The sequence below is a fragment of the Arvicanthis niloticus genome, chromosome 23 (genome assembly GCF_011762505.2).
Source record: "Arvicanthis niloticus isolate mArvNil1 chromosome 23, mArvNil1.pat.X, whole genome shotgun sequence".
Lineage (NCBI taxonomy): Eukaryota > Metazoa > Chordata > Mammalia > Rodentia > Muridae > Arvicanthis > Arvicanthis niloticus.
This window is the reverse complement of record NC_133430.1, coordinates 6242915-6270496: the sequence shown is the minus strand read 5'-3', so window position 1 is coordinate 6270496 and position 27582 is coordinate 6242915. Positions and strand designations below refer to the sequence as shown.

The 27582-nt window shown below is 51.4% G+C and overlaps 1 protein-coding gene across 1 annotated transcript; it reads left to right on the top strand.

Annotated features, from left to right (window-relative positions):
• The first annotated feature begins 341 nt into the window (after positions 1–341).
• Positions 342–26319, top strand: Adss1 (adenylosuccinate synthase 1). Its single transcript, XM_076921013.1, has 13 exons — positions 342–644; positions 9080–9182; positions 17081–17143; positions 17550–17600; positions 17902–17968; positions 19057–19164; positions 19293–19374; positions 19531–19657; positions 20380–20534; positions 21326–21450; positions 22620–22717; positions 24768–24917; positions 25914–26319. Exons 1-13 carry the CDS (start codon positions 453–455, stop codon positions 25964–25966), a joined length of 1374 nt encoding a protein of 457 aa, XP_076777128.1. The 5' UTR covers positions 342–452; the 3' UTR covers positions 25967–26319.
• The last annotated feature ends 1263 nt before the right edge of the window (positions 26320–27582 follow it).

Here is a 27582-nt window from a genome sequence, read left to right as displayed (position 1 = left end):
AGGCAGATCCTCTACATTAGCGGCAATGAAACATTTGTGGTTCTGCTTTTGCTAACCACTCTCTTGCCCCGGGGGAAAAAAAAAAAAAAAAACAAACTAAAAAACAAAAAACACAGCCATCTCCGCAGTTTCTTCAACCCCAAGCCCTAGCAGGCCAGTGGGCGGGGGTAGAGTCCAGTCCTGCAGCACTGGCACCTCTCACGTCCTCGGGTGCTCTGAGTCATCTGCTTGCCCAAGGCGTGTCGGAGCGTCTGCACCCTAAGTGCCCGCCACCTGCAGCGACAGCGGTAGGGACCGGGAGCTGTGGCCACAGGTCACCGAGGTGCGTCACCGCGTGCGCAGGACACGCCCCCGGCCCGTCCCCCTCTCTAGGCGTCCGCATTTAATGGAGCGAGAGCTCTGGCGGCCGCGGGCTCTCGCTTGGCCCAGAGCAGCGGAGGAGCTAAGCCAGCATGTCCGGGACCCGAGCCTCCAACGACCGGCCCCCCGGCACGGGCGGAGTCAAGAGGGGGCGGCTGCAGCAGGAGGCGGCGGCGACAGGCTCCCGCGTGACCGTGGTGCTGGGCGCGCAGTGGGGGGACGAGGGCAAAGGCAAGGTGGTGGACCTGCTGGCCACGGACGCCGACATCGTCAGTCGCTGCCAGGTGCGGGCCAGGCGCCGAGTCCCTCCCTAACCCGCCCAGCGAGCCTCTCCCCTTCCCTGGGATCCGGACGAACCCCTTCCTCCTGTGCCCTGAGTGGGTCACAGCCTTTTGGATTATTCCTCCTTTCCAGGAGCACCTTCCCCACTGCCTAAATCCTTCCCACACACACCCTCTCACACAGAGCTCTTGGCTTCCCACCCACCTCCTTCCCAGGTCAATGGCAGGAGCCGGAGCTAAAAATATAAGTTGCTGCGTTGGGGACATGGGATCCTCAGGGGTAGGGCGTTCCAGGGCAGTGACGGTGGGCTCTCCAGTGGAGAAAGCCCCAACGGGATGGGTCGAGGTACCCTAAGACGCAGCAAGGGGTGAAAGCTGCTTTCTGAGAAGGGGGTGTCCCTGGCGAACCAGCCAGGCAGAGACAAGATGAAGATTGGGATCTAACTCAGAGGAAGGCAGGGGCAGGGGCCTGAAGCAGAGATCAAAGGGCTCTTGGCTGACATGGAGAAAGGAGGAGCCACAGATTTCCTGGGCAGGGTGACCCAGTGTCTGGTGGTGCTCAGAGAAGGCCAGAGATGGGCTTTGTGCTCTTGGCCAGCTGCAAACTGCTCTGTGCTCCCACGTTTGTTCTGCCTGACTCTGGACAATGGGTGGGTACTCTCCTGGGGCTGGCAGCCTGGTCTCCTTCCATCTCTGTGGTGCCTTGCAGCAGCTGACAACCACACTGCCTCTGGGCTGTCAGCCGCAGCACAGAGGGCTCAGTTTGAGGGAACATACTCTGTCACACTGGGTTTGGAGCCACACGTTCGGCTCCTGACCCAAATGAAGGTGGGGACACCCGCTGGAGTCGCTTCTCCCTAGTTCTCTGGCTTTCTTGCTGAGTTCCGGAGGACTGGGAGCAGGGTTCCGGAGGCATAGCTTGGTTCTCTGGGCCACATCTGCCCAGCTGGGGATGAGAATTTCTGGAAGTTCTCCCAAGAATGAGGGGATAGCCCAGTCTCTTGCCATGTTCACCCCCTCCTCCCTCTCTGTCTCAGCTCTGGGTCCTAAGGACAGACCTTGGACCTCCTACCCCATACACCTTGCATGCTTTGTCCAGCTATGTGTGAACAACTGGGATATACTCCCAGTGGTCTGTCTTTCTGCTCTCTCCAGTGACCCAGCACCACAGCCCCGACCCTTCCTCGGTGCCATTTGCTCCTGTCTTTCTGTACAACTTGCTAGTTTTGGTCATCACTGTTAGAGAAGCCGTGTAGTGAGCATCGATGGTCCCAGGCTCCACCTCATTCTGTGACACAGTTCTGGGTGAAGAGGGTCCATCCCTGCTCTATGCCCAAGTCAACATGCCAGGTCCAGATCCCCCATTACTTGACAGGACCTTCAAAGATCAGCACAGGACCACAGTCACCTACTCAGATGGGCTATCTCTTTCTACCACCTGACCTTCCCAGCAGATCCAAACAGGTGTTCCCCTGAAGAATATAAGAGTAGAGACATGTTTCTCTTCCAGTGGCTAATGAACCAGCAGGTCAGGAGTCCCCCACAGAGCTCCTCTACTGGTTGGGAAACTGAGGCTCAGAAAAGTTGAAGAACCAAATTAACTGTTCCTTTGGGTCCTTTACAGCCTTTATTGCAAGCCACCATGATGGCACAGGCCTACCCTCTTTCTCCCCACTCCATGGACAAGGCAACAGAGTCAGCTTTCCATGGGGGTACCACTCAGCCCCCTCTGGAAGGCACCTCCAGTCCTTCCTCCCTGGGTGCTCAGCCCCTGGATTCGTGCAAGCTCTTGGAGACTCTGGTTCCCTGCACTTGTTCCTCTCCTTGGCAGGGACCTCTTTGCCTGCCACTGGCCTCCCAAATCTTCCCTGATCTTATGTGTCTGTGGCCAGCCCTGTGTGATCAGAGGCTGGTGGGTGAGGTCTAGGTAAGCTGCCTCTGGCTTTGAATGGATGCATGAACTAAGTGAAGGCTCCAGAGGCCAGCCTAAGCCATGTCAAAGGGGTAGCAAACACAAGAATGGATGCAAGTCATCAAGTCCCCCTATAGTAAGGCGATGGAGCCAGCTAGGCTACCGGTTCCTTAGCTTCGGGAGAATGGGCTGTCCTACCACTTAACCCCTCGTGCCAATGGGGCTATCCTCCAGATCTGGATTCCACACTTTTCCGTGTCCACAGACACTTGTTGCTGGTCTCCAGTACCCTGGGCTCTGACTCTGCCCAGCCCCACCCTTATTTCTTGCTTTGCCTTGATTAGCGTCTACCTTAATTAATTGGGGGGGGGTCTATAGGTCAGAATGCAATGCTGAACCCCCAGGAGCACCCTCCAGCCAGCATCTCTGGCCTCGAGTCCTGTCTGCATTCTCCTTTCTTCCTGTGTTTCTGCTCTCCTTTGGTCCATGCCCCACCCTTCCTGACACACGGGCATTCTCCCTCCACCCTGCATCTCTGAGGCTGCTGGGGGCTGCATTGTCTTCCTCTCTGGTTCCTCTACTAATTCCACCCCTTCCTCACCTCCAGGCAAGCCTTCCCGACCTCCTGCTGGGGTACATTGTAGCTCAAGGCCATCACTTGCCTCCTGTGCTGATTTGTTCTCTCTTTCTCTTCCTTGGAGTCCCAGGCTCCTCTGCCCAGGCTTCCCCTTTCTGTGTCCTCCATGTTTCTTCTTTGGCTGCCTGACCAGCCAGCTGTATCCAAATGCTCCCTCAGATGAGTCCAATGTTCTTGTTACCTGAAGGGTGTGCTGGTCACTATCTCCTCATGCATTCCATTGCTAGTCTAGGCTCTCCCTTCTGTGCCCACAGTAATCTTTCTCTGATACTTGCAGTAGCCTGCCTGGCACTGCCAGGCTGCCACACAGGCCTGCTGGGATTTAAGACTCTCCTTCCAAGTGGTTGCAGGGTCAGAATCCTCAGGGTGCTAGAGCATGGTCACCTGGCCACGTGCAGCACTTGGCTGCTATGGGGGCTTTCTTAGTGTCTACCGTGAGTCCATGTACCATCCCCGTGTCTGGGGCTGCTGTCGATCCGAGGCCACCCTTGTACAAAAGCTGTCCCCAGGCAGTAGTAGACAGCCATGTCCATGACCACAAGGCTTGGAATCCTAGAGCCTTCTCTAGTAGAGTGGCACACTTAGAGCTGAGGTTCCATGCTGGGACCTGCCTTGCAGTCTGCAGGTGCTCTGGAGCTTTCTCCAAGGAAACATAACAGGAAATGCATGCCCTTGGATCCCAGGATGCTCCGGGGGCCTCTGGTGGGTAAGAGGAACCACAGCCTTATGCCTGGTGTTGATTCTAGAAGCAGGTCTCCCTGTGCCCACACTTGTTGATGGCTTTGATGACCAAGCAGTGTCTCCAGGAGAGGACTCCCAGTCCCTTAGCCACGCATCGCCTTGGGAAGGGCCTTCATATTCCTGCCCAGACCTGTTTCTCCCTATAAGGAAAGAAGCAAAGTATGTCTGTGAGCAGATCTGGAAGAAAATGAAGGCCCTGACACCCTGTCCTTCCATACCCCTTAGAAGGTGAGCCTTGAGGAGAGACACCAGCAGGTCAGAGGTCTGGGGACCCCTCTCCTCTGGCACAGGGAGGTTCCAGGGCAAGGGCTCAGGAAGGCATGGACGGGAGCGGGGCCATGACTAGGCTGTGGAGCTTGCGACAGGTTAGTAAGTAGGCTCAGTCCTGCAAGCACACAGCGCATTCCACCCAAGGCCTGAAGGACAGCCAAAGCGGACAGACAGAGGAGAGCTGGGCAGGGGTGAGCTTGTGATGTGCAGAACCCCCTGCAGGTGCTGAAAGAACTGAGGAGGAGCTGAGGTGAAACAGAAGCAGAACTGCAGGAGCCCCGGGAGCTGAACGCCTGTTCCTTAGCTTGCCCCTTGTCTGCACGGCACATTAACACACATGTCACTCGCACAGAGTCCTTCCCTGCGGTCTGTGAAGAGGCAGAGGTACTAATTACCCAAGGGCCTCCTACCTATCAGGGACCTACAGATATCATCAGGCCAGAATAGGAACAAGTAGACCGGAAGGCAGGAGCCCAGAGCACCCCCTGGTGGAAGCAAATGCCACAGCCCCCTATCCAGGGACCTGGAGGGAAATGAAGGTCCTGGCCCTTTGTTAGAGGACAAAGATGGAGAGAAGATTAAGAAGGCCTCAATGCTGGGGGGTGCTCTACCTCCACACACAGGCTTCCTGGATGGAGGGGCCCAACCAGGCAGAAAGGTCTATTCCAGGTCTCTGCCCAGCAGGGCCCTGGAGCTGTCCTGAAAGGAGATACCGGGACACTAGTTGGTTATGTCCAGCTCTGAGGTCCTCTGCTTAGCTTAGGGTCTTTGCACTGATAGGGTCCTGGGATAATCAGGACGAGCTGTGTCCAGAGGGCCACAGATGAGATGACTGTAGAAAAAGCACTGTAGACTTTGGGTGGGATCTCAGGGCTGTGGGGCAGGTGGGCTCTTCAGCCCATGTTAGGCGTGGACAGGCAGAGGAACGGAGTGTTGGTTTCTACGACGCGTGTTCACAGCATGCAATATGCAGCCCAGTCAGAGGATGTCCCTAAAGGGCCTGCACCCAGAACCCTTCCCTGCCTCACACTGAAGACATGGGCCACAACTACAGGGCAAAGTGGAGGTTGGGAACAAGTTGATCTGGAACAGGATCTGGTTTGCTTTTGGTCCCTCTTTGTTTTCCAAAGACAAAAGTCTCTTGTCTTAATTGGACACCAGGGCCTGAGGGCTCTGGGTGACCAGCCAGGCTGTCAAAGAGTGTTAGGGGGACTTCAGTGCACACAGAGTCCTCAGAATTGTGCTGAGGAGAAAACCGCAGGAGGACCCTGGATGTACCAAGTGACACTGCCATGCCCAGCAGGCTCATGGATGCCCCTGACCCTGGGCCCTGGTGTGAACCCCTGTGGTACAGATATCTTGAGGTATGTGCTTTGAGCCGTCCATGTAGCCGTTCCTCTTACCTGGCCAATGGTGAGAGGTGTCTTGGTGTGCCTTGGGGTGGCCATGCCTCCAAGGGTGCTTGTTGTTCCACACTATTCACACATAGGCGGAGAGGAGCTACCCCTGCTGACCCACCCTGAAGGCTGTGCCCAGGTGTCTGGTGTTCATCTGCGAACATAGGTAGCTGGTCATCTTCCGGCGGACCCCCAGGAAGGGGAGTCTGAGCAAGTTCTTAGCTCTGACATCCTGGGTCCTCCTTAGTGTTCAGCAACCAGTGGTCACCCTGACAGACGGCTCCCACAGTAGGGCGGGGCCGCCACAGATCTTTGGGCTATTCCTGACATACACTGCCCAGTGCTGCTTGGACACTGTTGAACTCTTCCAGGTACTGAGGGGTCAGCGAGATCCTGAGTTCTAAGATGCCCTAGAGCAGCCTGAGGCTGGCACACCTCTCCAATCCCCAGAGCTGGAGCCACAAGTGGCATAGGTGGTGTTTCTCCACCTGTGTAGAGCTCCATGGGGCCCTCAGGAGCCTACCCGCCTTTTAAGGGGGTTGATGAGCCTCAGAAACAGAGCTGACCTCTGCCTCTCCTCACCCAACCTCACACGTGGGAGCCATGTCTAATCAGCTGTACTGGGCAGGTTTAAATATCCCACATCCTTTACAGAGGTTGGTGGCTCTCAACATGCCCAGATCTGGTTAAATGTCTGGCCTGGGTTAGTAAAGTCAAAGAAATGGCACTGTGTGTGTATGAGCGTGTGTGTGTGTGTGTGTGTGTGTGTGTGTGTGTGTGTGTGTGTGTGCGTGCGGTGGGGAGGGGGGATGTCTTGCTTCCATCTCCACCAACTGTCCCTGTACTCTGACGGTCAGTCTAAGACCTCAATAGGAACAGGGAGACTGTGACCCTGAGGCCCCACAGGGTTGCTGGAAGCCCAGTGTCCTGGGATGCCATGTGCCCTAGCAATGGCCTATGCCGGATGCCTGGGCATTGCAGTGTGCTCTGGCACTGAGGTCATCTGATATCTGTTGGCCCATGGTACTCATGCCTGTTCCTAGGCACCTGTGTTTACCCCCAACACAGACAGGCGGGTGCTTGCTGTCTGTGTCCCCAAGCCAGCTGATGTGACCCTGAGCACTCAAAGAGAGGGTGGGAAAGAGCATCCCTCCTGGGGTGTCTGGGTTCCCTGGACCTCACCACAGTGGAAGGCAGGTTGGCCACCTTGCTGTCCCTGGAGGTCTGCCAGCCCAAGCAGAGCTCATCCCTCTAGGCCTCGCTTCAAGCCTGTCTTCTCTTGGGACCTCAGTTTCCAATCTGTTCTTGGAGACCGTCTTGACCGCCTCAGGCAGGAAACAGGATTGTGAGTGTTCAGATATTTGGGGAACTGAAATGGTGGCAATTCTGCACCTACTGTGGCAAAGCCAATCATGGATAAAGTCTCCAAACCCAAGTCTTGCCAAAGTCCCCCATGGGCTTGTCCCATGCCTGATGGTGTGACTTTACAAGCCTAGGGGCAGGACACAGGCATCTACAGTTCCTAACTGATGGCAAGTTCAAAGCCAGAGCTGCAGGCATCTCCCTCAGCTCCCACTTCCTTCATGCCCCGCCCACAAATACCATCTTCTTTCCACTAGTCCCTCTAGGCCTCTTCTTCTTAGCCAATTCCAGGACAACATCTGTCCTGCTCTGTGTCATTTTCTCCTGCTCCATGGGCAGCCTAGGGTCACTATTACCTGCTCACAGAGGCTGTAAGGACAGACTGCCTGCTACCTCCAGGTTTCCCTACCCTCATGTGCCTGGAGCTACCCAAAGATTAGGGGCTCCCTGAAAGTCACATTAAGTTGAGGGGCCTCCCAGACAGTCCCCACCCTTTACACAGCAAACAGCTCCAGCAGAATTGTTTCAGAGGCTCCAGAACAGACTGGACAGCATTTCTTCTCTAATAGTTGGGTGTCTGGGGTCCACGCCATGAAGTTGGTCTCTAGCTGACTCCGCTCTGTCAGCTCCATGGTAATAAGCCTCACAGAGGCAGACAAGGAAGAGGAAGCTTTGGCATACAGGTCTGGGGCCTACTCTTAAAACTCATGGAAAGTGAAGTCCTTGGAGGGAGAGCCCCTTACCCAGGGTGTGAGCATCAGCATCCTCTGCCTCCTACCTCAGCAGGAGCTGACAGATGTGATCCTCCATATCCCAGTGCTGAGGGGTAGTCATGAAGGGAGGTGAACCTCCACTGAGGGTCCTGCTTTAGTAGGCAAGGGAATGATCTTTGGGAGCTGAAACACCTCGGCTCCAACAGCAAGGTAAACAAAAGTGTCATGTGCCTGGCCTGTGTGTCTTCTGAGGCAGGGAGGGGAGCTGGAGCTGAGTGAGCTTCAGGGTCCCTAAACTGCTGAGAGTGCTGCTGCTCTCCATTGTACGGTTAGGGGACCACAGTGCTCTCTGCAGGTGGGATTTGGTACTGCAGGCCATAACTCCAGTGGCCTTTGAAAACCCGCAAGACCAGTATGGTTCTCAACCTGTGGGTCACGATCCCCTTGGGGGGTGGGGTCACATATCAGATCTCCTGCATATCAGATATTTATATTATGATTCATAACAGTAGAAAAATTATATTTATTAAGTAGCAACAAACTAATTTTATGGTTGGGGGGGGGTCACCACAACATGAGAAGCTATATTAAAAGGGTCCCAGCTTTAGGAAGGTTGAGAACCATTGTTCTAGAAGACCCTTGTACCTTGCCCCCAACACCCACCAGCACACCCAGACTATAAGTTCCTGCTGGACAGAGACCAGCTAAGGAGCATTCCCAGCTTCCTGTGGGTGACAGGATACCACAGTCAAAGGCAAGAGAGCTTTAGTGACTCACCACCATGAGCCTCTGAGAGCCTGAGGACACAGTGTCCAGGGTGTGGAGCTGTGTGCTTGTGGTCAGATGACTAGCTAATGGCGGGAGGATGCTGAAGCCTGTCCTTGGTGTGGGCCCTCTCCCCACCCTGAAAACCCTATCCCAACTGGCCTATCTTCAGTCAGCTTGAATTCCCAAAAGAAGGAGCCTCCCTAGAACAGGCTGACCTAGGAGTCTCTTGGTCCTTTCATTTTTACCCAGGATGGGGCCCGGTGAGGAAGGCTGCAAGCTGGGCTGTGGGGTCTGAGTCTGCGCCTTCCATAGGGATTGTTCCTCAATTCCTCATTTCTCCTTGGTGGAGAGGGAGGCTCAGCAAGGTTCACCTGCCAGGGCTGCACTAAGCCCTGGGACCAGGCTGGGCCTGAGCACCCATCTAGTCTCTGGCCATCCCAGCATCAAACACTGACTCAGACCAGGGCCCTGACCATTGACCTAGACTCCCGGAGCCTTATCGCTGGACAACACTGGGGCCTTAAGCACCACATATGGAGAGAGCTGACTCTGGAGTGAGGCTAGGGTACTACGCAGGCCCTTGTGGGATAGTCTTCAATGCTCAGGTACTATCAGCTCATTCTGCTCTCTGTTTCTAGGGGGGCAACAATGCTGGGCACACAGTAGTGGTGGACGGCAAGGAGTATGACTTCCACCTGCTACCCAGCGGTATCATCAACACCAAGGCCGTGTCATTCATTGGTAAGTGCCCCTGCAGCCCCAGCCTGACTTCTTGACCTGGGATTCCAGTGAGTGTGGAGAGGGTGGGGAGTCTCACTGTGCAAACCCCAGAGCTGGGCCTGCACCATGTGCTCCCCTGGAGCCCCGACCGTCTGAGCCTGGTCTCAGCAGGAGTCAGAGGATAGAGGAAGCTCTGTGGAGTACACAGAGGCCACGCCCCCGTGTGTGTGTGTGTGTGTGTGTGTGTGTGTGTGTGTGTGTATTCAAGTTCACATGTATGGGTATGTTTGTATGAGTGGGGGTACATGTGTAACAGTGTGTCTTCAAAATACCTGGGCCTGGGAACAGCCTGGGCATATAAATAGCTGTGCTTTCCTGACGCTGCCTGGGCTGTTATAGCCATCACCCCCTTGGACAGCTGTTCCAGATGCCTGACAAGGCTTCCCTACCCCTGGTCTCTCTAGTTGTTGAAGAGGACCCCCTCCCATCTTGCTCACCTCCAGCCCCTCTTGTCCTCATTTTTCTAGTGCTGGCTGATATACTTGTGGCTTATCTGAGCCCCCCTCCCCCTACACACACGTCTCAGTCAGGAAGCAAAGGCAAGGTAGTGCCTGTCCAGAAGCCAGCAGATAGCACAGGTCTGGCCCATTGTGTAGGAGCAGAGGAAGGAAATCTGCAAGGTAGGGGCGGGGGTGGGTAGACTCAGAGCTCAGACTCCACAGAGCCTTCTCCTCTCAAGTACACACGGTCTCCAGCCCTCCCAGTCCAGAGCCAGGCTGGTGGTGATGTTCACCTTCCACAGTGAGGAGCCCCAGCTACCGAGGCAGCCTGTCCCCATGTGTGCTCAGCAGAGCAGCAGAACATGGTGCTGCCCCATCCTGTGGGAGGCTGTAGGAAATAACCGGCTTCTACTCATCCAGAACCTTCCTTGGTGGAACAACACAGTGAAGACCCACATGACCCGGAACATGTGCTGCTCAGCCCTGGGGATGGCTTGGAGCTGACAACAGGAGAGTGGCAGGCAATTATCTGGAAGCTCACTCAAGAGCAGAGGTGCTGTGCTCATCCAAAGGGTGTCCCCCACACCCCCAGAACAGCCACACAGCAGGAGCACCAGCCTGTGTTGACCCACAGCTTGCAACACTCTCGCCTCTCTGCTGAGGGGTTATTTCAAGATGCTGTGGCATTTGGGTGACCTTTTACGTTCACTGTGGCTTGTGTAATCTCTGAGTCACTCCGATCTGGACTGGTGTTTCACCTCCCTCTGCCAAACCTATGCCATGGCCAACCCCACGAGGCTAGCGTAGGGTTGCTCTCACTGACAAGCCATGTGGCCTCAGCAGGCCCCTTCCCTCTCTCAGCCTGTGTATCTAGCTGTGTGGGCTCACTCTGAGGGTTGTGTATTTGTTTTTCCATGATAAAGGATAGCCCCCAGGGTCCTTGTGGTTCTTGGAACTGTTAGGGTCCCCATTTCTCCATGGTTCCTATTCTTATAGAACTGCTTCATTGAACCATAAGTTACACATTATAAAATTCACCCGTTGTTGGGGGTGGAGAAGAAGCTCAGTGGTTAAGAACACTGGCTGCTTCTTCCAATTCCCAGCACACACATGGCAGCTCACAAGACTCTGTAACTCAAGTTCCAGGATATCTGACACCCTCTTCTGGTCTCCATGGCCACCAGACATGCTCAGCTATATGCAGGTATAACACCCCCACACATAAAATACAATACAATAAAATACAGTACAACAAAATACAATAAAATAAAATACTTTCTATTACCCACTGTAAAGGTGAAGTTTTGAGGCCACACAGTTGATTCCAGAATGTTCTGCTCACTCAGAAGTCCCCTGTGTCGGCTGATCTGCCCTTGTCACCAAGGCGGTAGTTTAGTGTTGTTTCTCTTTGCTTTGCTTTTGAGATAAGGTCTTGTGTGGCCCAAAACCAAGTCTAACCTTGGCTTATCCTCATACTGAGAAGTGGGTTGAGTTGAGAATTTGAGAACCCAGATGGGCTCCAAACTCATGATCCTCCTGCCTCAGCCTCCTAAGTGCTGAGACTCTGGGCCTGCATGCCATGCCTCCAGTGGGCTTTAAGCTGCTGTTCTGAGGTCAGAGTCATATCCCCTTAGAACAGGATGCATTCGAGTACACCAGGCAGAGAAGGCTAGCCCTGGCAGAACTCATGGGTGGGAGCTGCAGGAGCAGGAGACTGGGGCATCTGGGTTCCTTACATGTGGGTTAGAAAGAAGGCTTCCTGCCAGGCTGATCTGGAGCATGAGGCCTGTGGGTTTGGGACCCTGGCTGTGTTTAAAGCTCAGTCCCACCTCTCTGGTCTATGGTGGTCACCAGGTCACCCCACATGGAAGACAACCTCCGATCCTACTTTCTTTCTGTTGCTGAAGCACTCTGACTAAAAGCAACTTGGGGAGGAGCGAGTTTATTTGGCTTACATTTCCAGGTCACAGTTCATCGTTGAGGGAAGTCAGGGCAGGAACTTAAGTAGGATCTGAAACAAAAACCAAAGAGGAATTCTGCTTACTGGTTCTTACTCTCTGAATCATTTATGCCCACCTCTGTCTGTTAAGGCCCACACTGCCCGGCTTGGGGGTCACTGTGTCCCACCAGAGCTGCTGCTCTGGTCCACGGGTCAGGGTCTAGCAAGAGAGAGAGAGTGGGAATGGAGGGGAAGAGACGTGAAGAATGGAGACAAGCCAGAGTATGTGACCAAGTCTCGTTTACTAAAAGGAAAATCCTGGTTATATATACACTTCACCAGGTGCCTTGCAGCCATGGACAAGCAGGGGAACATGACTGAAGGTATTTTACCATGTGTGCCTTGCAGCTGGGGGCACTAAACAAAACAAGATATGTGGGATAATCAAGATGTTTATCAGAGTGTGCTCAGCTGTTGTAGGCTGTTGAAAACAAGTCTCTTGTCAGGATATATGGTCCGAGATGGCTGCAAAGATGATAGCCGCTTTCTGCTAGGAGTCGGCTCCCAACAGGTCCCCCTTTTAAATTTTTTTTCAAAAGGGAAGGCTGGGAAAACTTATGGAAACCATGCCTGCCTTAGGTCAGAACAAAGAACCCCAGCCTCCCTTTCCCATCTTTGGATACTCAACAACCATTGGTTGAGCTCCTGTCTTAGGTTGGTGAGGCCTCCCAGTTAGGGGCAAGAGTCTTGAGATGTTCTCTTACCCGTCATTGACTATCCAGCTTAGCGCTTAAGTTAGGGGTTAATCCTCATCAGTCTTGATGAGAGGTTTTACAATCCCCTACTTCCAGCCTCTAATAATGGACCTGTATGGGTTTCATTTGAATAGCGTCTATCTGTTGTCATACAAAAGCCATCAGTCTGTTGAACAGCATGAACCCAAGAGACAAAAGACTTAACAATGCCTGAATAGTCAGTATAAAAGCAACACTCTTATTTAAGGGCAACACACAACTCCCTCTGTCAGAGGAGTAAAAATATCTACAGAGGATACAAATGCATTATAGCAGAATCTAAATCTATAGAAATACAGAACTGATCATGGCTTTGATCTTAACAAAACAAGTAAGGAAATCCCTGTCCCTGCTCAGTCAATCTCAAACCCAAAAAACAACTATAATAACTGTGGTGGTGGGTTGTCTCCTGGGTCTAAACAATGTTCCCTACTAAATCATAAGTTGGGGAACCAAGAGTCCAATAGAGCCACCCTGGAGGTACGGGTGGTGATGTCTCCTTCCTTTTTGAGAACTTCCCAAGTCAGGTTTGCTGGTTGATCTGTTCCAGTTTGCAGGCAATTGTGAAGCATCTTCATGTTTCCTGCAAGGAAAAAATATGCTTCTCAGGGGGTTTCTCCTCCCTGGGTTTGTTATTGTTGTCTATTTGTTTAATCAGTCTCTCTGGCAGCCAGTGTGCGGCATCTGCCATTTGAGAATATATGCAGACAGAACCTCTTCCCCAGATAAGCACTGGATCTGGCCCATTCCAGGTTCCAGTTAATGGGTCTTTCCAGAGGACTGTTGCAAATTTTTTTTTTTTTTTGTATCAGGATGCCAAAATTTATCTGCAGTAGATTTTCCTTCAGAATCCAAAGTTAGAAAATTTAAAATAAAGAGCGTGTGATGAAGGATAGTTCTGGGGGATCCCTTGGTAGGATACCATTCCCCATTCTTAATTTTTTCTGAATTGACATTTAATGGTTTGATGTGCCCTTTCTACTATTTCCCTTGGCCCTTGGATTATATGGAATACCTGTTTTATGTAGTATTCTCAATTTTTCACAGAATTGGTGGACACTGGAGCTTGTATAACCTGGGCCATTGTCAGTCTTTATCTGTTTAGGCACACCTAATACAGCAATTGTAGCAAGCATATGAGTGATCACATGCTTGCTTGCTTCTCCAGTTCGTAATGTCGTATAAATGAAACCACTGTATGTATGTACACATACATGTATATACTTTTGATTGCCAAATTCATTATAATGAGTAACATCAATTTGCCAGAGACTATTTGGTATCAGTCCCTTTGGATTTATGCCCAAATGAGGAACTGGTAAAAGTGTAACACATGATTGACATTGTTTGACAATTTGCCTAGCTTGTTCTATGGTAATTTTAAACAGGACCTTTAAAGTTTTAGAATTAAGGTGATGTAACTCATGAGCCTTTACAGCCTGATCCAAGTTAGATCGTGGATCTGATAAAGTCACTTCGGTGGGTAAGGCCTCAGGTCCCATTTCTGGGGTTAATACTGTGTGGGTGGCAGAACTGAGGTCCAGTCCTGTGCTTCCTGGTGTTGCTTGACTAAGTTCTGAAAGAGATTGTTGTTTACTGGTATGAAACTGACTGGCCCATAAGCCTGTTTTGGCTTGCATTGGTTCGGGGCCTGGAGCTGGCCCCTGTTCCTGTTTCCCTGATTATGGGAAAGGGTGTTTCCTTGTGTGTCTCTTTTGGACCTACATTCACTAGCCCAATGCCCTCCACGTTTGCAAAGTGGGCAGAGCCCAGGCTGTTTCCTGGGCTGTCTCTGGGTTAACTTATTTTCTGCCTTGCAATCTCTTGCAAAGTGTCCAGACTTGCCACATTTAAAACAGGCCTTTTTGTTTCTACTTGCCAAAAAATCTCTTACTGATTGTCCTTGCATGGCAGCTGCCATAGCTAAGTCCTGTTGGTAGGAGGGACCTATGTCAGAACAGAGACTGATATACCCAGTAAGGTCTATTTTTTTTTCTGTAGGGTCTAATGGCCGCTTGGCAGGCAGGATTGGCATTTTCACATGCAAGTTGTTTCACATAATCTACACCTGCCTCTGCATTACCAAAAATCCTCCCTGCTGTTGTCATTAATTGATGAACAAAGTCAGAAAATCACTCATCAGGCCCTTGTCTGACTGCTGTCAAAGATGCACCAGGGTCTCCCTTTGCTGGGAGTTTAATCCAAGCCTTCATGGCTGCATTTTGAATTTGAGCGAATAAGCCTGGGTCATATTGCATCTGGTTATCACTAGAAGCAAATTGCCCTTCTTCTACTAAGGCATCAAAGGACCAACCATTGCCTGCCTGAATCTTTCTCCTAGCTGTTTCTTTACGATTCTCATGATACTCTGATTTCCAAATAAGATGATCACGACCGCTAAGAACTGCTCTCACTAACGTATTCCAATCGCCAGGAGTCAGCCACTCCTCTGCGGCAAACTCTAAAATTGCAAGAGTAAAGGGAGCAGTGGCACCGTATTTTGATACTGCATTTTTTAATTCCTTAATAATTTGAAAATTAAACCCTGTGTGATGTCTCCAAGCAACCCCTTGAGTGTCTCTGGTCTCTGATACAGGGAAAGGCTCAGCCTCTCCCTCCTCTGGCTGATCTGTGGCTGAACTAAAGCTAGAGGGCAGGGACTGTCTTTGGACTCCAGGTTGAGGAATGCAAGAACCCCGGGGGATTTTCGCAGTTGGCCTCTCGAGACCTCTTCCCTGTCTTTAATTTTTGTAGCTGATTAATTAAGTCCTGATACTCTTTTTCTAACTCTAGTTGTTGTTTAAGAAAAGATATTTTTTCCTGTAACTCCTTTCTGGGATCTACAACCACCATCTCCATAGTGGGAGCATTTGGAGGTGGAGGCGCATAGGGAGGGGGCCTTCAGGAAGAGGGCCATTCATGGTCATAATATTTGACAGCCTCTTCCTCTAGGTCAGCACAATCTGGCTTTGACAATTGTCATCAACCTTTGGTTGCATTTTGGATTCTAATTTCAGATATATACATTTCTTTTTATTTTGAACATGAAAGACAACATTCAAAGAACGAAACAAAAGCAGACAATTAACACACATGAGCAGCAAACAACAAAACAAAAGCAGAGAGTTGAGTTCAGGCTGACTTATTTCTTGCCCCATTTTCATTATCATGACTTATCTTTCTCGAGGCGGCAGATTCTTGCGGCAATCACCTTTGTTTCACTTCTGAATTTTCAGTTGACCCTTCTTCCAGTAACATCCCTCACTGGGTCTCTCGTTCTCGCTGCCTCACATTGAGCGCCACTTTGTTGAGGCCCACACTGCCCGGCTTGGGGGCCACTGTGTCCCACCAGAGCTGCTGCTCCAGTCCGAGAGTCAGGGTCTAGCAAGAGAGAGAGTGGGGATGGAGACAAGCCAGAGTGTGTGACCAAGTCTCGTTTACTAAAAGGAAAATCCTGGGTATATATACACTTCACCATGTGCCCTGTAGCCATGGACAAGCAGGGGGACACAGCTGAAGTCACTTTACCACGTGCGCCTTGCAGCTGTGGGCACTAAACAACAAAACAAGGTATGTGGGAAAAACAAGATGTTTATCAGAGTGTGCTCAGCTGTTGTAGGCTGTTGAAAACAAGTCTCTTGTCAGGGTATATGGTCCGAGATGGCTGCAAAGATGATAGCCACTTTCTGCTAGGAGTCGGCTCCCAACGTTATCTATCTATCTATCTATCTATCTATCTATCTATCTATCTATCTTCTCATTCTTTATTTGGGTCTTGCTATGTAGACCAGGCTAGCCTTAAGTCATAGAGATCTGCCATGCCTCTTCTTCTAGACTGCTGTGACTAAAGGCATGCCCCTCGATGCCCAGCCTCAGCTAACTTTCTTATATAGCCCAGGCTGCTGCCTAGGGATGGGATTACCCACAATGAGCTAAAGATTCTCCCATTAATTAGCAATCAAGACATGCACACAGGCCTTCCGATCAAGGATGTTCTTCAGCTGAGGTTTCTGCTTCCTGGGTAACCCTAGGCTGTGTCAAGATAAAAACCAAGCAGGACACCTCTAAAACTGCCCTTGCTGCACACCAGCTGGGGGCTGAGTGCACAGCTTCCCCAGACACTCCTACATTTCAGGGTCCTCCAGACCTCCCGAGAACTCATGTCTTGTGGCACTAAAGAGCGTCCCAGCATTTGACATTCACAGCTATCTATCTACTTGCCCTCCAGAGACCTCACTTCCCTCTAAGATGTGTCAGTTATAAAAAGTTGCTATCACGATCTGGGGCAGTGCTCAGTGCTCAGCCCCTTTAGGTGAAAACCCAGGATTGAGACTTATGGGGCATCACACCACTGTCTGCAGAACTTTCCATTCCCCATACCAACACTATGGAGCCCTAAACACTAGCCCACCTGCCCACCCTCTCCTTCCCCCAGATTCCAGAAGCTGAAATTCTACTCTCTGTCTTCATGAGTGTGGCAACTTGAGATCTCACCTACCCAGGTTGTAGGGGTCATATCTTCCGTGTCTGAGCCCAGTGTAACTGTGCTGTTGGACGCGATGGAGTGACCATATCCAACACCTGGGTTGGGGCAGTTGAGGTGTTTGCCCTTGCAGTCTCTGATACCAATAGACTGCAGTCTATTGAAATGTAAATAGTCACGATTCCCTGTGCCCTGTGTTGCAGGCAATGGTGTGGTCATCCACTTGCCAGGCTTGTTTGAAGAGGCAGAGAAGAATGAGAAGAAAGGTAGGCCATCCATGACCTTGCCCCACTCATAGGCCCACTCACTGGCTGCTCACTGAACGCTAGCTCTGCAGAGCAGACAGCAGAGCCCTCTCTAAGGAGCAGAAGCGGAAAAGCCTGGCATCTCTAAAACTGCTGCTGTCGGCTCTGCCTACAGCATCACAAGCCCCTAAAATTCCAAGGTGCAGGACATCCAGGAAGGAGGCTGAAGCAAGAGGAGCTCTAGTATGAGTGTGGTGTCTCTTGGGTTGGAGTCCAGGGGCCTCAGTTGGCAACCAGTACCAGAGCAGGGCTGTCGCTACTGTATGCATGCAGAACCTGGTCACACACTTAAGTCAACAGCACTGAAGGGAATGGCCCTCATCACCCAGGAGTGCACACATCTGTCATCTCTGCCATAATCCTGCAGGTCTGAAGGACTGGGAGAAGCGGCTCATCATCTCTGACCGGGCTCACCTTGGTAAGGTTCCCACGGGACTCTGGGGATGGCCCTTCCATAGTACAGGGCTCGGGAAACCATGAAGGGCCTGCCTGGTGCCATATGCTGCTGTGCCTGACTCTTTAGTAAGCCTCAAGGTATCAGCTAGGTCAAAGCTGGAGTCATACTTGGTTACCCCTTTGTGGAGCCTGGGACTCTGGAAGCCCAGTTGTGCTCCCAGCACCCGCTGACCCCTTCTCCTGACACCATTCAGAAAATGAGGTCCCTCATAAACCCCTGATCTCTGCTCCTCTCCTGCCCATGTGCTGGCTGCTGGCAACAGTGTTCGACTTCCACCAGGCAGTGGACGGGCTACAGGAAGTACAACGTCAAGCACAAGAGGGGAAGAAGTAAGTTCCTCATGCCACCATTCTTCCTGTTCCTGGGGACTTCCAGTTCCACATTCTGGTGGCTGGGTGCAGGTCCTGTCTGAGCAGGAGTCCCATCATCAACAAACTTAGGGGTTCTGTGAGAATAAAACCTGCAAGAATAACAGGGTAGTCTAGCCTTGGGGGTCACACCCTGACTCTGTTGGCTGCCACTGCTGTCAGCTGGCTGCCACAGCTGTACCACCCTGAGCACGTACACATCCCACAGGGAAACACAACAAACACTGAACAGGCCTGACTGCCCCTGCTTGGCCAACAGCCACTGCAGCACCAGATTCCTGCTCCTGCCCAAGTGATGCTTGGTCTTCTGTCCACTCAGAAATGTTTGTTAGAATTCCAGATGTGCCAGGGATGCAGGTGGGAAGCTGTCAAGACCACACCACACACACACACACACACACACATACAGAAACACACACACAAACACACACACTCTGCACAGGTGCACAGTGCTCACATACATGTCAAGGCACATTGCTTACACAGATGTGCATATGAGTATGAACATGTGTTTGCATGTGCACATGGCACACAGGTATACAGGTGCCTGCACACATGCATGTACACTAACATTCACGTTCATGAGCACACGTGTGTACTTTCACTTGTACTGGTACATTATTCACACGGTGCACATGCAGTCAGGTATACACACTGGCACAAGCACACTCTCACATGAACACACAAGACACAAGTGGCGACGGTGAACATTTGATTGACTCGGGGTCACTTGGGCAGACATGAAGTGTGTAGAATCAACACTACTACACTGTTCTTGCTGCCAAAGTACTAATGCCAATGCTTAGAAGCAGACAGGGGAAGCCCTGGTGCAGGAACCCAGGGCTCTCTGCCCCATCCTGCACCCTGATGTTATGGGCTTACGCTGTCCACAAGTCCTTGCAGTGACTGAGCCTCCAGACCCCACTGCTGCTGTTGTGTGGTCTCCTTCTCACCTTCTGGCCTTGATTCCTGGGATGGACCGCGGGTCTGCCAGGAACTGGGGTGGGATCAGCCGGGCCCCTCAGCAACACCCACTGTGCATCTTTCAGTATTGGCACTACCAAGAAGGGAATCGGACCAACTTACTCCTCCAAAGCTGCCCGGACAGGCCTCCGCATCTGTGACCTCCTGTCGGATTTTGACGAGTTTTCTGCCAGGTAGGTCTGCCCACCCTCCCACAGTCCAGGGGTAAGACACAGAAAGGTGGCAGGAGACACACTGGGAAAAAGAGCAGTCGGGTCCATTGCGGGCCCTCAGAGGGTCACAGTGAGGGTTGCCTGCACAGATTCAAGAACCTGGCCCACCAGCACCAGTCCATGTTCCCAACCCTGGAAATAGATGTGGAAGGTCAACTCAAACGGCTCAAGGTAAACTGGGCCAGGCACTGGGGAAGCACGCGGAGGTGGGGCAGACCTGGGCGGAGCACAGAAGTCCCAGGCAGGTACTGCTGCCGACTTTCAGCTCCTGTGGGCTCTGTGGACCCTGCTCCTCTGCAGGCTCACGTGGTTGCACGGTCCTCTCAGGGTTTTGCTGAGCGGATCAGACCCATGGTTCGAGATGGTGTCTACTTCATGTATGAGGCTCTCCATGGTCCCCCCAAGAAGATCTTGGTGGAAGGTGCCAACGCGGCCTTGCTTGACATTGATTTTGGTGAGTTTGTCTACCACGCATTTCCATCCTGAGGGGGGTCTAACAGTCTTTTGTAGCTGCTGGGGACTATAAAAACTCATGAACAGCTGAGTGAAATGGGCCACCTTCCAAGGCCAGAGTTCTGTCCTCTCTCACCACAAGGATCCCGTTGTACTGTTTGCCTAAATCCAGCTACATAAGGGAGCATCAAAACAGCTGAGCTAAGATGAGGGAACTGGGATGGAGAAGCTGGAAGTGAGTGAAGAGAGCCTTGCATGGCCGGGTACCTCATATCTATGGCATACCAGTCTACTGCCCTTATTGTTGGGGAAGCCAGGCCACCTCAGCACAGGCTCCTATGTGATTTACCCAGCACCCAATTTAGGCTACTGCCCCAGGACAGGCGCCCAAACTGGTGGCCGAGGTGATCCCCATAGAGCAGGGGTTCTCAACCTTCCTAATGCTGTGACCCTTTAATACAGTTCCTCGTGTTGTGGCGACCCCAGCCATAAAATTATCTGATGCTTCATAATTTTGCTATGGTTATCAATCAAAATGTAAATGTGTGTTTTCTGATGGTCTTAGGCGACCCCCGTGAAAGGGTCATTTGATCTCCAAAGGGGTTACAACCAACAGGTTGAGAACCACTGCCATAGAGGGATTCCAACTTTTGCTGAAAAGGCCTCTCGGACCCTGCGATCTGCACAGGGTAATGAGTATCCACTGACTGTTCTGTCCTGCAGGGACCTACCCCTTCGTGACATCTTCCAACTGCACTGTGGGTGGTGTGTGCACCGGCCTGGGCATCCCGCCCCAGAACATAGGTGATGTGTATGGTGTGGTAAAGGCCTACACCACCCGTGTGGGCATTGGGGCCTTCCCCACGGAGCAGATCAATGTGAGTTCCAGCACTGGGGTGGGGTGGGATACTTGGGGTTGTGTCCAGTGGAGCTGTAGGTATGCGGAGGGGACCCAACTGAACAGTTCCATGTCCTAGTGGGGTCTTTTTACAGCACAAGCTCAGAGGTGAGGTGTTAAAGGCTTTGAAGGCCAGTTTGTTTCAACACCATCAGCATCACAATTCATAAAAGGGGTGTGCATGCGTGTGTGTGTGTGTTTATGTTCACAAATCCATTTTCCTATCGAGTGTGTGAATCCCACAGACAAGTGGGAAAGTTCAGCACTACCTTAGAGGCTGAAAGCAATGCCCCTGTTCCCTGTTCCCCTTTCTAGCCTTGGAAGCATTTCCTGAAGTTACTGAGGCCTCAGAGTCTTCTTCCTAGCCTTCCTTACCTGACTTTACCCTGACACCTGATTTGAATGAATCATGGCTCTTGTCCCAGGAAAGGGAAGTGTTTGAGAGAGCCTGAGGTGGGCTATATTTAGGGTAGGAGATAAATCCTGGTCCCCAACCCAAGTTGCAGGACAAGCCCCCATCCTCGCTTGCCCACACCTAAACAGGATAGAGGAGGTGGGCTACCTGCACCTCCACACACAGGCTCGGCTCCGGGAACAAGTGCTGCCTTCTCAGAACCAAACTGGGGAGCAAAGCCCTGAGTGAGTCTTCAGCTGGAAGAGGATGGAGAGGAGAGGAAACCAGGAGCACAGGAGACAAATCGGGCACACACCACACCTGTCCTGGCCAGTGCCCAACACGGCGGACATAGACGGTCCTTTATTCTCACATAGGAAATTGGAGATCTGCTGCAGAACCGTGGTCATGAGTGGGGGGTGACCACAGGCAGGAAGAGGCGCTGCGGCTGGCTGGACCTGATGATCCTCCGTTACGCTCACATGGTCAACGGCTTCACTGCGTAAGCAGCCCCTCTGAATACTCAGGGCTAGGGTTAGGACTAGGCACCATCAAAGCTACATCACGTAGGAGTCTTCTCCCATCCCAAAACTCACAGTGCAAGTGGAACTCTTCTCAGGGGCTGGGGCCCCAGCATCTGTGTGGAGTCTTTCTATCCAACCAAGCTCCCTTCCCAAAGTGAGGCCAACACCAGGGAATAACATGGAGGCTATAGGTGTGGAGCATACCCAGAACAGGGTTGCACTTCCATCCTGACCAATCCAAAGCATCCCTCCAACAACAACAGGGGCCTTCCCAGGTCCCTCACCTCTGAGGGCCTGTGAGAGAAAGCCTCCAAGGATGCTCTCCAAGGATGTTCTAAGAATACTAGAACAGTTTTCTGCAGGAGTATCAGGGAGCACAGGGTAGACCTCAGGGTCTTTGAAAAGGTCTGATTACTTAGGGCCCTCTTTTGGGACAGAATGAGACTTCATAGGCTACTGCTGGCATCCCTGTCTCCTCTCCTCTGGCTTCTCCTGCCTTAGTAAGAGGACCAAGGCTTCCCCTCCAGTGTTGGAAAGTCTCTGGTGGCTTTAAGACAATCACGGCCTTCCTGGGTGAGAAAAGAATGGCTAGGTAGCTATTAGTATGTGGTCTGCACCCCACATCTAGCCTGAGCAGGCACAGCCAGATGAGATATACCTGTGAAGTCTGTGTGGAAAGGGGAGAGCAAAAAAAAAGGGGGGGGGGAGGGGGAAAAACACTTCGGTACAAGGCAGTTTTGAAGAAGGCCAAGAAAGGCCATTGCCATACGGCTCTGGAGTGGTCCTTGAACAGATGCTTCCTGGGAAAGTGGAAGGGAAGGTGAGTAGTCTGCTTTAGCAGAAGGCCCCACAAGCCCCATGCTACAGGGCAAACATGGCAAGAGCGCTGGCAGAGGAAGCACCCACTGGCAAGAGAGAAAGCCGAGATTTCAGCAGTGCTCTCGTTGGGGAACATAAACAGGAGATTCAGGACGCAGGCCCAGAGGCAGGCTGTCCTCTAGCCTGGTCAGTGATTGCATTGGGGGAAATCCCCTAATCCTTACTGTGTCCAGTGCAAACAGCAGGAGAAAGGGGAGGGTCGAAACCAGACAGAAGCAGTGACAGGATACTATTTCTCCATTTTGTCTGTATCTTGTTTTGGGTACAGGCTGGCATTGACCAAGCTGGACATACTGGATGTCCTGAGCGAGATTAAAGTTGGCATCTCCTACAAACTCAACGGGAAGAGGATCCCCTATTTCCCTGGTATGTGACGTGAAGAGAGCCTGAGTTTTCTTGGCTGTTGGGACACTTCTTGAGCATTAGAATAGACATCCACTAATTTTTAGATGACTAGGAGATGTGTTTCCACCCACAGCAGGCAAAGGGGAGGAGCTGAGACTCTGAGGACCACTGCTTGTCTCCAAAGACCGGCAGCCTCCTGGTTTTAGTCTCTCGGTTTCTTGGGGAGGCCTGGCCCATCTCTGGGAAACCTCAGGCCTTCTAGTAGCTTGGACATGTATTGGGACAGGGCTGAAAGGTAGTTGGGAGTCCATTCTGCCACTTGCCTTGACTTCCTGGGGACCCTTGCTAGCCTTAGAAGGGCCCAGCTCCAAGAAGATGGGCAGCCTGGAAACTCAGGAGACATGAGCTGCTCTGAAAAACATGGCTCTCCAGGAAAACACATTTCGGATGAGAAAACCTTCCCTGTGGGCAGACTCCTTTTTCTTTTATTTTCTGGTGCTGGGGATAAAACTCAGGGCCTCACCTATGTTAACAGGTGCTTAGTCCCAAAGCTGTATCCTCATCCCTCACTGACACTTAAGGGTCTGGCCTGCTTCCTGTGCCCATGGCTCCTTTCTTTCTTAAACACAGGGATGCTTTTCTGGCTTTTGGTTTCTTGTGTATCTGGGTTATGCCTGTCAGCCCAGGTCAGAGACATAATGTATCAGCCGAAACTCTCTCCCTTGCAACACATTATAGGCAAACTGCCTCTTGCTCACCACTTCCAAGGAAACCCAGACAGACTCAGGCCTGTCCCTTAGCTTGTGAAGTCATGTTCATCTGTTGCAGACCGCTCTACCCCACGTTGGGGGCCAAAATGTTGCGGCCCGAGCTGCCCCATGCTTGGGGTCCAAAATGTCTGGGACCGCTCTATCAATGTTGGAACCCACACTGCCAAAAACCTTGGGGGCTAAATTGTTAAGAGCCCGCACTGCCCCAGGCTGCTCTGGTCCATGGGTCGGGATTCAGCAAGAGAGTGAGTGAGGACGGATGCAAGGAATGGAGACCAGACAGAGTGTGATTCAATCCCGTTTATTCTTCAGTATCTCTTCCTAGTCCAAGTCCCAAGTCTTGAGTTCCTAGTCCCTAGTGCCTCCAAGTTCCAAGTTTCCAGTTCCAAGTTCTAGTCTCGAGTCTCATCCAAGTACAAGTGTCTAATAATTTCTTCTGTCTGCCTCTTGACTTTTATATGTCTCACTTCTAAGCCACACCTTTAAGTCTTATCTCTAAATTACAGCTTTAAGTTACACCTTTAAGCCTCTGCTCTAAATCATACCTTTAAGTCTCACATACCCAAGGGAAAATCCTGGGTATCTAAAACAAGATGTTATCAGAGTGTGCTCAGCTGTTGTAGGCTGTTGAAAACAAGTCTCTTGTCAGGGTATATGGCTCAAGATGGCTGCAAGGATGATAGCCGCCTTCTGTCGGCTCCCCACATACATCCTTGATGCCTGGGTTGTTGAGCCTACTGAATCCTGACCTCCGAAAGGATGACCCTTCAAGTTCATAGAGTCTTGCTGGTGGCTTGGAGCTCTGTGGTAATGTGGAGTACCCAGGAGAGACACTGTCTGTCTCTGGGGCTTGAGAATCCTTATAAAAGGCTACCTATTCCAGCATCTTCCATTAGCAAGGGATGGTGCATCAATTGTGAACCATGGGGTCCCAACACAGAGCTGGGTGTCCCAAGCAGGAAGAGCCATGTACCTCTAAGGATTCCTTGGCTTCAGGCTTCAAGAATCCCTTATAATGTCCAGTTGTGCCTTAGAGTTTCCCCATTGACAGCTCTGTGGCTACTCAGCAGATGTCAGTTAGCCAGTGTCTCAGCACTGGCCATGCTTCCTGGCTGGAAGGGGAGCAGCCAATGTTTGAGCCCCACTGCAGTCCCCTGATCACTGCCCAATGCTGAAAAGCCAGCAGGGCCACTCGTCCTCAGGAGCTTCCTGTCTGCCAAGTCACTAGGTGAGAAGACAACCATCTCCACAAGTAGAATAGTCCATGGGACCCTGCTGAACCCACCCTCTCCCACCCACAGCTAACCAGGAGATACTGCAGAAGGTGGAGGTAGAATATGAGACACTGCCTGGATGGAAAGCAGACACCACGGGTGCCAGGAAGTGGGAGGACCTGCCCCCACAGGCCCAGAGCTATGTGCGGTTCGTGGAGAATCACTTGGGTGTTGCAGGTGGGTTCCTCCTACCCCCATAGCCTCAGCCTTGGATACCCCGAAGGGCCTGTACCCCAACACAAGGCCTAGTGAGAAATAAGAACCCCTAGGCGGTAACCACATGAATAGAACAGATAAGAAGAGGTGGAGCTAGGAACAGGTACCATCTAGGGTAGGTCATTTCTACAGCTCCAGCCAGGTTGGGGCCCAGTGACTCAACCTCAGGTGTAGCCTAGGGTATAAAAAGCAGGCAGAATGTATGTGCCCTGTCATCCAAAGGAGGTTCAGGGTGTATCCCTATGGCTCAGGCAAGGGGAAGCACAGGATAGGAGCTGCTTTCTGCTATCCTATCATGGGGCCCACAATACAGTTTTAAATGTTCCCTTTCTGGGACAGGAGAGGTGGCTCAGCAGTGAGAGCCATGCTGCTCTTGCATGGTCCGGGGTTTACTTGGCTATCACCCTCATGGCAGCTCACAGCTGTCTGTAACTCCAGTTCCAGGGGATCCTATGGCCTCTTCTGACCTCTGTGGGCATCAGGCGTGTATGTAGTGCACATACATGCATGCAGGCAAAACACATAAAGTTCTAAAAAATCTAAAAATGACTATTTAAAAAAAAAAACACTCACTCTACTTGGTGAACAGACAGCCCCTTTGCCGGAGGAATGAAGAGTACTTGCTGCAAGGTTAAAGGACATTTTGTAAACTGTGTACACGTACACAGAGGCAGAGGACAGCCTCGGGGCTTGCCCTCAGGAACGCTGTCTGCCTCTTTATAAGACAGGCTTTGTCATTGGTCTAGAACTCACCCAATGGGTCAGACTTGCTGGCCAGTGAGCCCCAGGGCTCTACCTTCCCAGTTTACCAGGGTACTCCACCAGGCTAGCATTGCAACCAGGACTCTCGGGATCAAACTCAGGTTCTTGTGCTTATGAAGAAGTTCTCATCTCCCCACCCCTCTGAGAAGTGTTTGTGTTCATGGTCTCTCTTCTGTGCCCTTCGTTGTCTTTCAGTCAAATGGGTTGGCGTTGGAAAGTCCAGAGAGTCCATGATCCAGCTGTTTTAGGTGCCAAGCAGAAGCTGGCAGGTCACACGGCATGAGTGACAGCTGCAGCCGAGACCCTCAGAAGTACCACCAACACCTTCAACAAAACAATCTGAAGCTATTTTCCATACTTTTATTTTTCTATGTACGTTTTCAGCTTGGCCCACTGGATTCTACAACAGTTTTAAATGTGTGAAATCAACACTGTGTACATTTTTTAAAAAGTTTGCTTTTAAAATGAGCCTAGGTGCTCAAAACAGAGGCCTTCAATGACTGATCATCACACGGTATGTGTTCAGCTGGAGCCATAATAATAATAATAAATAATAATAATAAACATAGCCAGGGGTCACTGAGCCACCAAGAGGTCATTACACCCGTCTCGACTTCGTTCTTGTTTTAATCACTAATGACCACCTTTCCCGATGACCATGGTCTACCTGATGCTCTCCCAGAAAACAAAATCCAAGTAGCTGAGGATTGTTGCCCCCAGCACAGGGTCCAGGGGACAAAAATCAGAAGCAGACAACCAAGATGGCACAAGGTGAAACTTTCTGGGGACTCATAGACAGTGAAGCAGGAGGAGCCCATTTCCCAGGGTGAGGGGAAAAGGCTTACACAAGGTCAGACAAAAGTGACTCAGGGTCCTCTAAAAGGTGCCTCCCTTCAAAACAAAACTATCGTCCAATCAGGCAAGATGTGTGTGTCTTCACAATGGGATGGCTGAGTGACACCATCCTACAGAGCCTGAGAGGGTGCGGGTGTTAACCTGGTGGGCAATATGGGTGTTATGACCAGGATGGCATTGACTGAGCTCAGCCAGACTCTTGCATTTCTGGTGTCATCGAGGGAGCTACAGTATTACTCTTACTCAGAAAACAAAATGCAGCAATGATGCAAGACAGACTTGGTATATTACCACCTAAGTACATGCATTCCAGAGCTGCCAGGGCATTCAGGAATAACAGTCCTTCCTGCCTCCGGGGACAGAGCAGCCCAGACAGCACCTCATCATTCTAGACAGACACACTCGGTCACTGTCCCTGGGAACTTCTTCAGACTGAACGAGACACGTTTTAACTAGTACTGCCTCTGCTCTGTGCTCATTGCGACATCAAGGGGCCTTGAATGATGTGCCAGCATTTGGAGTCCATTAGGCTGTCCCCAGCATCTGTGGTACATTAGGCTATCCCCAGCATTTGGGGTACACCAGGCTATCCCCAGCATTTGGGGTCTATTAGGCTATCCCCACTCTGGAGACATATCTCATTTGTGTTTTCACCTCCATGACAAAACATCTAAAAAAAAAAAAAACTGAAAAGATTTATTTTGAATCACATTTTCACAGATTTTAGTCCATGGCCAGACTGGCTCCATTATTTTGGGTCTATGGTGAGGCAGAAGCATCGTGGTGGAAGGTATTCATAAGGCAGGAGTAGACAGGACAGACATGGGGATAAGGTACACTTCAAGACACACTCTCCATGAGCGTTTCCTCCAACCAGGTCTCACATAAAAGCCGATTACACATGAACTCACTGTACATGTGAACTTATGCCATCGTCTTAGTTAGGGTTTTACCACTGTGAGCAGACACCATGACCAAGGCAAGTCTTGTCATGGATTGGGGCTTAATT

Coding starts and splice junctions, on each gene's coding strand:
- Adss1 (XM_076921013.1), top strand. CDS start 453: ATGTCCGGGACCCGAGCCTCCAACGACCGGCCCCCCGGCACGGGCGGA. Junction 645..9,079: donor ACATCGTCAGTCGCTGCCAG/GTGCGGGCCAGG, acceptor CTCTGTTTCTAG/GGGGGCAACAATGCTGGGCA. Junction 17,144..17,549: donor AGAGAAGAATGAGAAGAAAG/GTAGGCCATCCA, acceptor ATAATCCTGCAG/GTCTGAAGGACTGGGAGAAG.